The sequence below is a fragment of the Acomys minous genome, assembly GCF_964271855.1.
Source record: "Acomys minous genome assembly, chromosome: 1".
NCBI classification, from domain to species: domain Eukaryota; kingdom Metazoa; phylum Chordata; class Mammalia; order Rodentia; family Muridae; genus Acomys; species Acomys minous.
The window spans coordinates 113,305,559-113,321,017 of record NC_140483.1 but is presented as its reverse complement, the minus strand read 5'-3'; the positions used below and the strand labels follow the sequence as shown (position 1 = coordinate 113,321,017).

The following is a 15,459-nucleotide window of genomic DNA, read 5'->3' as shown; positions in this document are numbered from 1 at the left end:
ATTGAGTGTTCACAGTTTGGTGAGCTGTTCTGTTAAATCTTGGAAGATAAGAGGATTGAGAAAAATGGAGATGATAGATTCCTGACTTGGAAAGTTCTGAGAAGAGTTTGGGTCTCATGAAGAAACTATTGGGACCATTGCACATTTTGAATTAAGAATCTGTGGTTCTGGTCAAGTAGAGCTAAACAGTTTGTTGTAATTAGCAAGATACCCGAACCATTAAAGAAAGCCTTTGCTTTACTAGGACAATTGATGCTCGTTTTCTGGGGCTGAGAAATTAGCAGTGATTAAGGAGAGACCAGCATCCTCGAGATGAATGTTCTGGAGAGTGTCACCTCAGAGTGAGCACGCTCTGTTCCAGGGCCAGCCAAGGTTGCACTTTATGCTGGCAGCATAACATGGTAGTGTAAGAGTCACCCAGGTGGTGATAACTTTGAAGGCTCAAGGGGTCATGGAGAACAGCTGAGGCTTGGCACTGTGTAGCAGGGCTGGAGTTCCTGAAGAGAGCCTACAAGAAGCCATTGGTGAAAATGCAGCTGAGCTGCAGCATTTTGAATATGCCATGGGATAACTGCCAATAGCAACAGCCATGGCATAGAGCCAGCCCGAGCCTAAGAGACAAGCTGTGTATACTGCAGAGGCCAACACCAGAGAAATGTTGAACTTTTAAATAAATTTTCAAGTCTATAGAAACCAAATTTTAAAGGAGAATTTGTATATTTTAAAGAGATTTTGAACTTTGGAGTGTTTGAATTTTTAAAGACTCTAGGATTCTTCAAAGTTGGCACTTTTGTATTATGATATTGATATTAATGTGTGATCTTTGGGATGAACAAGAACAGAAAGGTTACAGCTTAACAATTATATATTTGATTGCCAAGTTGACAAGGGGTCAACTTTCTGGACAGTTTTGTGTTAACTTGACAGAAGCTATAATTATGTGCATATTCATGCACAATTTAATGTTATGAAGGAACTCAAGATAGCTAAAACTCTGTTCTTAATATTAATTACTTGAACACTTGAGGGGAGCAGTCTTCATTGTTTTTCTCACACAACTTTTAGGATTGTTATAAAGAAAAAGTCCAAGAGCAGATATTTTATATTAAAACTGAAATGAAATTTTAAGACAATTATATATGGACAATCATAAAATCAACCAAATTTAAAGTATTTGAAGTAAACATACATTGGATGACATGTGGATAGAAGCAAACACTCTCATTGTTAGTATAAATGACTGGTTTTACTTGTCCATCTGGTTGAAGGCCAACAAACAATCCTGGGCTCTTCAGAGATTCCAGACTTATAGATGCATTTTCCAGGTTCTTCTTGATTTTAAAATGACAATCAGCATTTCCAGTACCCTACAATTAAAATAACATGATTTTACAAATGTGAACAAACACTGTACAGAACTGAAATCCACTCATTCTCAAGAAAATAATTTTTATTTGTCAAGCTATCTGTATAACTCTAAAACATTTTATACTTTTTCTATAAGGTCCAGAAACAAAGATATGATTGTCAAATGGAGGGTACAGGGATAGGAATAAAGGACTGTGAGTCCCAGAGCAGCTTCAACTAAGGAAAAGCTACTATGTGGCATTCATTTCAGAGCTGCTCACCTCCAAAGAGTAACACAGAATATTAAAACATGAAATTATCCCTTTAGAAAATAAAGTTACACTTTGCTTAACAACATGCTAATAAATGCATCATTATTCCACTTATCATTGTGAGGGAGACACACACACAGAGAGAGAGAGAGAGAGAGAGAGAGAGGCATGTGTGCTACATCCCATTACTTCTATGGCCATGATGATCAAAAGAACATGAGTGCCAATAAAGGTGAAAGAAGATACTGCAATAATTTGTAAATAGAAGACATTAAAACACACCATACTGTTCTATATTAAACTTTTTAAAATGTAAGAAGAAATATTGTTAATATAGTTGTAAATGGTAAGTAAATATACACCAAAACAATATTTTAACATGATTATTATGTAATATATACCATTTATAATTGTATCTACTATATTTATATACAACTGACAGCACATGTTGTTTACACTACTATTATCACAGACATAATAATGCCATGTTATGACTATAGTAACCATGTCATCAGGTGAAAGGCCTATTTTAGCTCCATTACCATCTTTTGGTACAGGCATCCAAAAGCATCAACTATATGATATGACAGTGCTCTAAATCACAGAAACGGGGGCAGCTTTAACGACATGGTCATTTCTAGGCCTCCTCTCCTATACCCTGGGATCATTGGCTGACATCAGTCCATGAGGGCAAAAGGAGCAGAGGCAGCAGACAGGGGATTCCCACGGACCTCAAGTACGATGGAATGACTGACTTCCAGGTGCAGCTTCAGTGACACAGCTCAACTTTATTGGGTGAACAATGGTTACACAGTTTTTTGAAGGGTGATTTGCTGGGGCTTGAGGTATCAGGAATACTTCATAATCCAGAAATTTCAGATACTTCTCAGGCAGGTTCTTACCATGAAAAAGGGAGTTGAACCTGGATTTTGGCTATGGGCTACCTGACCTCCCTCATGGGTAGGGATCATGCTCAGAGACACTCTCAAGATAAATTCAGTCAGAGAGAAAGAAGTCCCTGGTGAGAAAGGGAGTGCTCCATTCTGCACCAGTCTCAGGAGAGCTGTCTGGACATGGTGTACTGTGACCTCAAGTAGCAGAGTCTTCCAACAGTCATTCACTACGTGATAATTTCACATTTGACTGGGCACTTTTGAGATTGAATTTTCAAGTAGGCACAAGGTATTTAAGGATTGTCAATAAAACATTCAAGACAGGAAGTGGTAGTGCAGCCTTTAGTCCCAACACTTGGGAGGCTAAAGCAGGTGGATCTCAGTGAGTTCCAGGCCAGTGGTGGTGCATGCCTTTAATCCCAGCACTTGGGAGGCAGAGGCAGGCAGCTCATTCTGAGTTTGTGGCCAGCCTGGTCTACAGAGCAAGATCCAGGACAGTCAAGGCTACACATAGAAACCCTGTCTCAAAAACCCAAAACCAAACAAATTATATAACTGACAGATGGATAATATCAAAAATATACAAAGAACTTTTAAAAACTGAACAATATGAACACAGATAACTCAATTAAAATGTGGTATAGAACTAAATAGAGAGTTCTCAAAAGCTGGAATTCAAATAGCTGAGAAATATTTTTAAAATGTTCGACATTCTTAGCCATCAGAGAAATGCAAATTACTTTGAGATTTCATCCTACCCACTCAGAATAGCCAGGATAAATAAAACAGACGACAGCAGATGCTGCTGAAGATGAAGGACAAGGGGTACACTCACTCATTGTTGGTAGGAGTGAAAACTGGGTTAGCCACTACAGAAGGTGGAGTAGTGGTTCTTCAAAATCTTAAAGTGGATCAACCACATGATCCATCTATACGACTCTTGGGCATATAATCAAGAGACTTTAGAGATACCTGATCATCCATGTTCATCACTACTCTGATCACAGAAGCAGGAAGTAGAAACAACCTAGACGTTCACCAACTGATGAATGGTTAATGAAAAGGTGGTATATCTACACAACATAGTAATATTCCACTGTTAAAGAAGTGGAATCTGCAGGTGAAAAGATGAAGCTATAGACAAAAATCCTGAGAAATATAACACATACCCCAAAATATAACATGTCATTTGTTTCTTCTTGTCTGTGCATGTTCACCTTGATGCCTTAGACATTTGTGGTGCACTTGGAACTTAAACAATGGTTTGTGTGTTTCCTTAAAGGTTTATATGTTGAGAGCTGATGCTTCAATGCAAAATATTCAAAGTGCGGAACCTTAAAAAGACAGGGCCTAGACTGAAGTTATGAGGTTGGTTTTCCACATGAAAGGATCTTAGGGCCTCTGAACATTTGAAGGAATGAGTTGTTAGAAAAGGGAGCCTGGCCCCAGAATTCCCTCTGACTTCCTGTTTTAAAATGTCATTTCCTCTCAACATGTTCTTTCACTGTTCACCATTGGGGCTTGTTCTGACAAGAGGTCTGTTGTTTGGACTTCCAGCCACCAAAGTTGTGAGCTAAAGAAAACATTTTTCTTCATAAGGTTATTTTGCTCCTGTATTTAATTACAGTAATAAGAAACTGACTAATGTATATGCTACTGGTCTATGTTGAGACAAACCAAATTTTGATACCGGACCAACTATGAGTCTGCAGAACAGAATCCTGTGTTCCTAGTCTTTGACTTTATAAGTGTTTTTTCAACTTCTGCATCTGGATAACCCCCAGGAAAGAAAGGGGAGAAATAAATAAACAGACAAATTAATAAAGTAAGCATGTATGTGTGTAAACTTCAACTTTATTGTTGAGCTATAACAGACTAATCTTTGAGCTGAGCAGATAAACTGAGGTGTACGTATACTATTTTATAGGGGAGAGAAAATTAATCAGCTTAAGTAAGCATGCTAACGTGCACTACAGCTACTTGTGTACATAAGTACAATGTAGATTTTAGTCAAAGTGTATTTTGTTTTTATAATCTAATTGTTCTTCTAAACCTTAGGTTCTCTGTAAATAAGCCACTTCCTACACTGATATCAGATTTATAAACTTTAATTTTGTTCTCAAACATACCACAGCTATCCTGTTGAATATTGATATCACTTTTTACTAAAGAGCTCAAAAAAAATTGCTCTTGACTCACACGATTTAAAGACCCTTTCCCATAGACATCTCTTCCCGACCAACACTGAGGTGCACACCTATTTCTACTGTTGCTCTTTTCACCCTGGAACATTACTGCCTGTCTGCATTCTTTTAACTGAAGTTAAGCAAGGGGAGAAGGCATGCTTTACTTCATTTCCTACAGCTCCACCAACAGGCAGGCCTTCCCACAAAGCCCAACTCTTTGTTACCACTATTAAAAGTCTCAGTTTTGCCAAGGTAATTGGATTGTGTCATATATTTCCCTCTTTCCTGTAATGATGAAAAGTGGAATTAGTCTATCTAAAATGTCACCATTTCAGGAAACTTCTGCTGACTACTGTTCAAACCAATCCTCTCTCTAAGCCGTCAGATAAGCAGTTGAATAACAATTTAGATGGGATTCCTGGTTTTCTATTCTTTCTAGGATGATGCTATCCTTTAAGTAAAAATATAAAAATTAAATTTAATATAACTAAATTTTAAAACACTACAGGTTCCATTATTTCCTTTTCCTTTAAACAAACAAGGAAGCAAACAACCATACAACTCTATTTTATCCCTTACCGTATAGTAACCGGTTAAAGGAATTCACATGAAAAATAAAGTATGTGAATTCTATATACAAAATGATCCCACGTGGCCTCTAAATACTAGCAACAATAGCAAAATATATGAAGCTGCTGCGTGGTATCAGGTGCATGCTCTGGCCATGCATCCCAAGATCACATCCTTGTGGCTTATTAGAGAAGAAAACGTCCTAGTGACTTCACCCAAAGTGACTTTTTTTTACTTTGCTTTGATTCAGTATTTGTTGAGCACCTACCAGATGTCGGGGCTTCTGAATTTAGGATATTTTAATCAATGAAACAAACACACCCTTTTCATTCTGTTAATATAGATTCTGTACATTCAGTATTACCAATCTTCAAATCAACCTTCTTTCCCAAAATTAACAGCATGATGTTATACTCTTTTAGCAAATCTGTTTGATCATTATTACCGGGGTGTGGTGGTGTATGCTTTTACTCCTAGCACTCAGAACACAGAGGCAGGCAGATCTCTGTGAGTTCAAGGCCAGCCTGGTCTACAAAGCAAGTCCAGGACAGCCAGGGCTATTACACTGAGAAACCCTGTCTCAAAAAAAAGAAAGAAAGAAAGAAAGAAGAAAAGAAAAAAAGAAAATTTTGTTGCTATTTTCAAGGCCCTCTGTATATCTTCAAAAACTCATATATAGACTTGTGGTCTATAATAGCATTAAACGTGAGGCCATTTGCTAGAAAAGTCAACTGAAATAATTTATCTTACATGTGGTTGTATATGACTTTATTAAACTGATTCTTTAAAAATGTTTGCTTAAGTAAAATATGATTTATAATTATTTGCCTAAAATTAAGTAAAGCTTGTCAATAAGCCCTAAACTGTTGCCCTTCACAAGCATCCTGTAGGATGGTCCTTCACAAGCATCCTGTAGGATGGTCCTTCCTGTTATTCTCTTTGTTACATTAACATGTTGGTATGCTAACCTTGTTTTTTTTTTTTTCTTTCAACTCCTACAGCTTTTTTTGTTTTCACTGATTCTTAGAGATCCCCTGAGCCCACCCATGTTGTTCTGAGGCTGCTGTTTCAGAAAGTAACTCCCTTACAACTGTCCCCGGTGAACTACATATTGTTTGTTATGAACCTAAATCTCTAGTACATCACAGACTATTAACATGATTTACTCCTACAGAACAAACCTTTTCTAGTGACAGAAATAGAAACATTTGTTACAAGATCAGCATCACTTGGTTTAAAACTGTGTTTATCTATAAAAAGAATGTTCTCAGATTAGTCTGGCAGACACACTAGAACCAGTCATGCTTTTCTTTGATTCGATTTTTTTATAGTAAGTGCTTGTGGAGCAGCAGTCAGCGTCAAGGCACTTTTGGCTCTTAAGGTATGATGATATGAACATGCATAACCATTTACCTCAAAGTGCATTTTACATCCCCGTGGAGTCAGTAAGCATGCTTTACCTCAGCCTCTAAATATATACAAATTACCATAATTACAGTAAAGTTATCATTTGTTTTCAAAAGCACTGTCATTCCAGAAAGAGTCTACCAATTCGTGTCAGAGACAAGCAGAGAAGTGGTGCTCTTCACTCGTACTTGTCAATAGTCACGGGAGGAGAGGAAAATGGGCATCTTGCCTACAGAGACTCACTGCCAAAACCGTAAATGAGGAACTCAAGTCACACAACCAAACGGAGTCATTAAACACATCATAACATGCAGAACATGTTCAAAGGAAGTAGCTGGACATTTTTAACTCTAAAAACAAAATATGTTATTGTTGTGCTTGCTTGCTCCCCAGAAGTTGAAGGTAAGACTTTATTGCTGAAGAAACCAGGCAGTTCAGACATAGGACTCAAAGGGTTTAAGCTGAATCTAACAGAAAAGCATCCTCACTGAGGACTGCCTTTCATAAGCCAAAAGGTGCTTCGTAAGTTGCCAAAGCAAGCAAGCAAGCCATAGTCCTGCCAAGCTGTGACTCCTACAAACTACAACAATGTGATTATTGAAGTCATCGAACTTTTCAACAAGTGTAGCTACAAATTACAGTCTAAATTGTATCCTTATACACAAAGAGAGGTACAGCTTTCATCCCTCATCAACAAACTTTATTTGTTTGTTTGTTTGTTTGGGGTTGTTTTTGTTGTTGATGCTGTTGTTGGTTTGGTTTGGTTTTTTGCCACAGATGGAGACCATTGCAGTAAGCCACAACTGGTCAAAATGCAAATGAAGAGCAGCAGGCAACCATCGACTGAGCTAAGGAACACTAGTCTTCTCCAGGGATGAGTCCCCTAATTTATTGTCTAATACCAAGTGGTCAGACCTAAAACCATTTACACTCAAGCAAATGCCTCAGTGGGGTGAAAGTTACATGTTTATTATAGCAGTAATGATTAAAGGCAAGGAGGTCATAAATTTTAGAGGAAGGGGGAGGTATATCAGGACCTCAAGAGAAAGGGAAAATGGTATAATTACATTTTTGTTAAATTTAAGAAACAAATTAAGATGCTACTCTTTAAAGACGAGCAAAATTATTAAATTCTTTCTATAAGTCATGGACTTTCCATGGAGACTCTTCTCTATAAAACCACAAGAGTAATTCTAAGCATACCACAGAGACACTGCCACATCATATTTAATGCTGCACTATTCACAAGATAATGGAACTAGTATAGATGGCATCCACAGGTGGACCTACAGACACAGAACTAACTGATGCACGTACACCAGGAAATCTTACTTGACTACAAAGAAAAGTGAAATCATGACATTCACATGAAAATGGATGGAAATGGATATCATTATAACAAACAAAATGAACCAGAAACAGAAAAACAAATCTTGCAGGTTTTCTTTCACATTTGAAGTGTATATTTAAATGTATGGTGTGGGGAGGGTGTGTGTGGGGGTGTTTATATGTATGTGCGTGATATGAAAATAGGAAGGGAACTATGAGAGATAAAGAAATGGTATAAAGGAAAATAAGAAAGGGCACTAGGAATTATATAAATGTTACATTCTTAGTGTTTTTGGCTATTTGTATTTTGCAACCTTGAAGAAGGCATCTTTCCTATCTTGGTGCATCTAAAATTCTAAATTTAAACCAATATCTATCATATCTCATCATTTTCAACTTAAAGCATCTACCTAGACCTAAAAACATCTTAACCACTAAGCTTAATTGTAAAACTAAACTATCCAGTCTTCAACTGGCTTGAGAAGAAATAAAATTAATTACCTGAGTATACAAAGGATGCAGGTTAGCAGCTTCCCAAATGAGAAGATGACAGAGACACTTTGCTACCTGAGCAGTCACCCAACACTCTCTATAATGTTGTAGATAGTTTATTGTATATGCGTGTAATAATATAAATGTATATGTAAAAAGTTAATAAAAATAATAAAAAAAAATTACCTACACTAGAATAAGTGAGTTTAGCCAAACAAATGTGTTGGCCTGGTCTTGTATAATAAAGGCAGGTAGTCTACTTCTCCAACTTTGTAGATATATTAGAAAATATGTGAATGAATGAAGAACCATTGTAAATGTTATGACTCTTTCTCCTTGCTATTATCACAGGTGTCCTATACAGTTACAGATTTAATGGCTGTCTCTCAGCCTACATATGCAGTACAATGCAACTGGTATTGAAACAATAAAAGGTTTTCTGCAAAAAAAATAAAAAAAGAAAGAAAGAAAAAGAAAAGAAAAAAGAAAGAGCACTAGAATTTGTGGGTCATGAAAGCAGAAAGCAGAAGGTGTAAACACTGCAGGGATAAAGGGACCAGCAAGAGGAGGACAGAAGGGGATACTGAGCCTAGGGAGTATGAATAGAAAAAAAAATATAATGATTTGAAGGCATGAAAATGTCACAATAAAACCCATTTCTTTATATGTTAACCAAAAACAAAACAAAAGAGAAAAAACAACCAAGAAAGAGTGGGTGCAAGTGCTCGCTTCGGCAGCACATATACTAAAAAAAAAATTGGAACGATACAGAGATTAGCATGGCCCCTGCGCAAGGATGACACGCAAATTTGTGAAGCGTTCCATTAAAAAAAAAAAAGTGGGTGCAAAAGCCAATGCTGAAGTAAGGGTGTAGTGGCAGGTACTATCAGAAGGTAGCCTTAGGGACTCATATTAGTGACTCAAGATTTGTAGGCTCAGAATGACTTTCTATATGGAGGCCAGCCAGGAGAACCCTTGCTGATCCCAATGATTTCATGTGAAAGGCCAAGGATTCAAGTGGAAAGATAGGCTAAAATTGATCTAGACCATGCCTGATTGTATGATGTGAGAAAACATGATTTACACCACCACCATCATCACCACCACCACCACCACCACTATCAAAACAAAGACAAACAAAAACAAAAAACCAACAAACAAACAAACAAAAAACATGACATAGTAACTAACACTTAGAAACTACGTTATGTTCATTTTGTATCCATTTCTTTTATTTTCCATCATCCATCAGCTTAACTCTACAAGCAAGCTTGTTAATCACTCAGGGTATCTGCTGAAAAGTTGATATTATCTAACTAACTCCTCTCATCCCTTTTCAAGGATGAAAGTACATTTCTAAAACTAGGGGACCCATCTTACTTTCATCTGTTATAGTATCCTATTTCAGACCCCAGAAAGGTCTCCAAATGACTCTAGTCATTGTCCCAAACCTCCAGTTACCTTCCATTCCAGGAATTGGAGAACCTATTGATAAGCATCTTTATAGGAGAGATACTTATTAAAACTAACTGCTGCTGCTAACATTGAGATAATGACAATACAGTGAGCCTCAAAATCTGACCAGCTCTCAAGTGAAGGCAATGGGGTGTGCAACCTGGAGGACAATTAGAATAATTATCTTAGGGCAGCAAGGCTCCCCTCTAACAAGGACAGAAACAGCTACCTTTCAGCACCAGAAATAAGACAATGGTCAACCATTGTCAATCACATCCTGGCCAGTACTGCTTAACTCTACATAGCTCAAGCCCTCTCCTCTAAACCTGAAGCTCAGGATAGGGTCCTGAAGATAGGTCTGGGGCTCACCAAACCTCTTATCTTTTCTTCACAATGTTTTCATGATTAAAGTTCTCCTAGTCTGTAGAAACAAACAAACCGTCAAAACAAAAAGAAGGACTTCCCACCAACCTGACACAAGCCTGAGCCAAGAAGAGTCTGGACTCCAAGAGGAATTTTAAAAACTGGTCTTACTAAGCCCCTACTACTTACCAGCTTATACCACTGGATAATAGGCCTCACTAAGTCCCCACTACTCAGAGCTTACATCACTGAAAAATAGGCCTCACTGAGTCCCCACTACCCCACACCTTACACCACTGAAAAAGAGGCGATAGTATGTCTCTATTACTCACCATCACACCACACCCTTTTGCTCTTTGCGCACCTTTGCACACCTCTCCCAGATATCCCTGGGTCTTTGCCCTTCATTTCTATGGGGAGCTAAACAGTCCTATTGGCTTTTCTGTTAAATAAAGCAAACCTGTATGTTTTTCTCTTATTAATCTACCTTTGCTTCAAACTATCAGCTGTGACATTTCAATAGATAAGGAAAGATATGACAAGGGAAAGTCATTAAATTTAGGATAGACATTTCCATGTGGCCAATTACTACAACTATATATTTTTTTAAAAAACCCAGGACAATCATTTGCCTGTGTCAGTTGGAGGTACAAATCTGGGGTGGTGATGTCTGTTGCTACTAACAATGATGCTAATGAAAACAATGACAATGACCACTTGATAAATAGCTTGCCATGTGACTGTGAGGTGGTGGCTATTTTCTGGTACACACTCAAACCGTGTTGTCCTCCCTTTGATTTTACTCAGCAATCTGGTGCCAATACCAGGGGACTCACCACTGGCTAGAAGAGAATGCACTTTTCTATTTATAGAACATTCCGGAGCCACTGAATTTCTGGGCAGGTATACTACATTTTCAAATCCTTTGCAAATGATGATTCCGTGCAGTAATTTTTTTTCTAAAATAGATTTAAAATTCTTAACAAAAATAACAAGAAATCAGAGAATGTTTGAACTCTGCATTCTAGGTGTAGATGAGCAAAAGGAATTGACTTGGGATTCATAGGCCAGAGAGATCTCTAAAACTCATCTTAATCTAAAAGTATTCACAGAGGTTTAGAAAATATACATAGGAAGATTTCCTTGCCCATCCTCAAAGATCGACTTATATGACTTAGGGTTCATATTGAACTGGTGAGCACTGGTTTTCAGTACTGTTTTCAGTGCTGAATACTCCCATACTGTAGCTATGGAATAAATGAGTCATCTCTTGTAACCCAATGCTCTGGCTGCCCTGGTCTGGGAGTCACAGCCATGGCAAAGGCAAAGGGATGTGAACAGAATCCCACTAGCAAAATCATAAAAATGGTTACCCACAGCCAGCCAGCGCCTCGTCTCCACCCTACCCCAGCATGCCTCACTCATGTTTCCAAGAGCTGCATTCTAGGAACTTCAGCAGCCTGAACTGATATTAAATATAGCATTGGAGGAACACCCAGATGTCTGTGGACCTACTATTTCTGGTTTGCCCTTTTACGGTTTCTCTTAACCGTTCTCTTTTCTATTCATCTCCTGCTTCACAAACTTGTTGCCTTAGCAGGGTTCAGAGTAATGACCTATAAGAAACAACACACGGAATCAATATGTGGCATGCCCATCTTCAAAAGGCCTGGTGAATCTCTGCCTCGTAGTCCTGATTCCTTTTTATTTGTTTGTTTTTTCAATCTTCTACATATCAAATTCTGAAAAGCCATCCCATGTGTGTGCCTTTACCTCTATTACTGTATATTTCATTGAGATCTCTATTTGGCATCATTGTTTGGAAGCAAGTTAAACAGATGCCTCTGCTGTTTTTAAGTTATAAAGTAAGTGCATCAAAGAATATTTGGTTTGAAATTATGGTTCCTGGTTGCCTGCCTCAACTCCAACACACTCAGAAAATCTATATCAAGGAATCTGTAACAGAATGAGAGAGAAAATATTTCTGCCATTGACACACAGCACACTGTAGAAGAAGCTGCACAGTGTCCTCTCACCTGCTCATTTCAGACCAGCACACTCACATGACAACTACCAACAGGGTTGGATCACTAGCTTTTATGTAACTTAACTCAGGTCTTCTCAAAAAGGTTGACTCAGTTTCTCCATTCTGCCACCTTGAATCCTCTACACGGGCTTGGCAGTAGGATGACTTGAGCATTCCCGGCTCTGACACTAGTTTGGGTCTCTTGGAAGGTTATTTCCCCAGGAGTGAACCTGGTTTTGGCATCTAAAGAACAAACATGCCTATGGTTTCCCAGGAGCAGGGAGATCCTCCAGTGTTTTAATTTGAGTCGTCTTCTTGTTCACTTTCCTTAGATTACCAGTCCCTTATAGTTAAACATCAAGATCTTCTTTGGGGAAAGGTAAAGAGTTGAAGATATTTACATATAATTATGTATATACATATATAGTGTGTATGTATGTATTTATGTCCAGCTGGAGTCCAGTTGGAGATGATCCTGCCTCAACTTCTGAGTGCTGAGATTACACTTTGCACTACCTCACCAGGATCCAATAACTTTTTTTCATTCTTCTCCCCTAACAACATTTATGTGGTCATCACACAAAAACTGGTAAGCAAAAGACAGGAGAGAAGCAGGAACATATAACAACGGGAAGTACTCAGTGTAAGATAGAAAGATTACACTATAAATTTGCAATGAACATTTATTCACATGGAGACAAGATCACCAGCACACTGAAGCATCAAATGGTAGAGTCAGAGAAGGGGAACTGAGACTAAAAAGAGGAGAAATCAAAAACCCATGGAGAGCACTGTATGTTAACAATGGACTGGATTGGAGAATTACACTGTGACTGTGTCTGGGAGAGTTTCCAGAGAAGACTGATATGTAAATGGAGACCTTCCCTGAACATGGACAGTAGCATCCAATAGTGGGGGCCCAGATGGACCCACAGTTATGAAAACAGGTAGCTCATGCCTACTCTTCCAGTGTATGCATTTTTGTGCTGCTGGTACCTAGAAACATCAAACCCCAGTTTTCATAGCTTTTCATCTTGACTGGTATAACCAGTTTCTCCAGAGGATCATACTTTTGAACTGAAACTAGAGCTGCATCATGGGCTTCTCCCCCCCCCCCTCTCTCTTTCACGCTCTCCATCTTGCTATTCAACCTAATATAATTAGTTCCCCTCACAATTGTGTATATTTTGTGGGTTCTAGAAAGCCTAATGTACCATCTAAAATGAGAATAAGACAGTTAAATTGAAAATGGTCTTTGATCATGTCCACATTTCTGTGTTTGCCATCCATAGTATATACAAATTGCCAGTGTTGACAAGTTCTACATTGAAGCTATACTTATTTCAATCCCAGAAACTCTGACTGCTAATTTCCAACATGTACAGCACAACACACATTAGTTCAAGGTTTGAACACCTTGTGTATATTACTGATATAAAGAGAAACCAACTCCATTATACTCCTCCTATGGAATGGCTGAGTATTTGATGACATCATATTTACATGGTCCAAGCCTTCACTGTACCATTACCTATTTTTATCCCACTTAGCCTGTATATCTCTTGAAAGATCATGGGCAAGACAGTTCAACTCCTTACCTCCAAATCAGCATCTTCTTCTATGAAATGATAGTATAACTGATTTCATTATGCTCTTATAGGGATGTCAATTAAATATGAATTTTCATGCACAAACTTTTTGCATTGATAGTATTTAGTACTACATATCTACATTCCAGTGTGAAGCTAAGATAGGAATCTGGAGGACCAGGAAAGTTCTGGTTGTTTCCTCTCACTATCTACATAAGTTCACATATGTACTCCCACCCCCACTTAGCCAAGTGTCATACTAAGCAGAATAAAGAAGAACTTCGGAATTGATGGTCATTCCTGTTTGTCAACTGGACTATATTTGGAATTATATAGAACCCCCAAATGGAGGGCATACTTATGAGGGATTTTTGCTTAACTTGAAGTGGGAAGGTTTACTTCTAATCTGGATCTTTGAGGTAGGATGGCACACCATTAACCTAATCTTTTGAGATGGGAAAACCCACCTACAATCTAGGGCATGTCTTCTGCTAGAACATGGAAGAAGGAAGCTTTTGCTCTTTGCTTACTCACACTTTGCTAGCAAGTCCATTCTTTCAGGAGCATTAAAACCTACTTCTTCAGCCAGGCACAGTGGCACTCGAGGAGGCAGAAGCAAGTGGATCTCTGTGAGTTTAAGGCCAGCCTGGTCTACAAACCAAGTCCAGGCTAATTCTTCAGGATTCCAGTGCATACTGAAGACCAGCTGAGACACCCAGCCTCAAGGATTTAATAATTATTGGATTCTTGGGATTTCTGTTCATAACCAGCCAGTTTTAGACCATAAACCTTTCTAATAAATACCCTTTTTAGATAGATAGATAGATAGATAGATAGATAGATAGATAGATTTATTCTATAAGTTTTGTTATTCATTTAAACTAAGTTGTTTCAAATGTTAATAGATGGAGAGAGCATAAATATGGAAATGAAATTTGTGCTGGTAATAATGGTGTATGCTTTTAATTCCAGCACTCGAGGCAAAGACATAAAGATTTCTTTAAGTTTCAAGACATCATGGCACATGTAGCAAGTTCCAATCTATCCATGGCTACATAATGAGGCTCTATCTCAATTTTTATAAAAGAATCACATACGCTTCTTACCCAGGGAAATTATTCATTTGTATTCCCTTCAATAGCCTTCCTAAGGCCCCAGATTGCTAAAGTCTGACTGCCACTTAGAATTTAAATTTATGTGCTAACAGTGTGTGGGATTTTTAGTGCAGGGGATCCAGGCACTAAAAAGAGTAAGGAAGCAATGAGATGGAACTTTCTAGATGCTGGGTTTGTAAAGCAGGCTTGCAGAACAACAACAGCAGCAAAATCAGAAAGCTTATTAGAATTGTAGGCACTCATTTAGACTGCACATGCCTGAAAGCCTGGCATTCAGGAGGCTGAGGCAAGAGGACAGGGTCATGAGTTCAAGGGTAGCTTGAATGGGAAAGATAAGAAAGTGGAGGAGGGAGGAGGCAGGGTAAGGTGGGAAGAAATGGAGACCTTGTCTCACAACCAGAGTTTTTGGCATCAC

At 38.2% G+C, this 15,459-nt stretch overlaps 1 protein-coding gene across 1 annotated transcript in view; it reads right to left on the bottom strand.

Annotated features, from left to right (window-relative positions):
* The window catches only part of RP1 (RP1 axonemal microtubule associated), a 296,647-nt gene that overhangs the window by 160,941 nt on the left and 120,247 nt on the right, over nucleotides 1–15,459 (bottom strand). Inside the window, exon 17 of the mRNA XM_084776855.1 lies at nucleotides 1,190–1,367. Coding sequence (XP_084632981.1) covers nucleotides 1,190–1,367 — 178 coding nt within the window. The remainder of the gene's footprint in view (nucleotides 1–1,189; nucleotides 1,368–15,459) is intronic.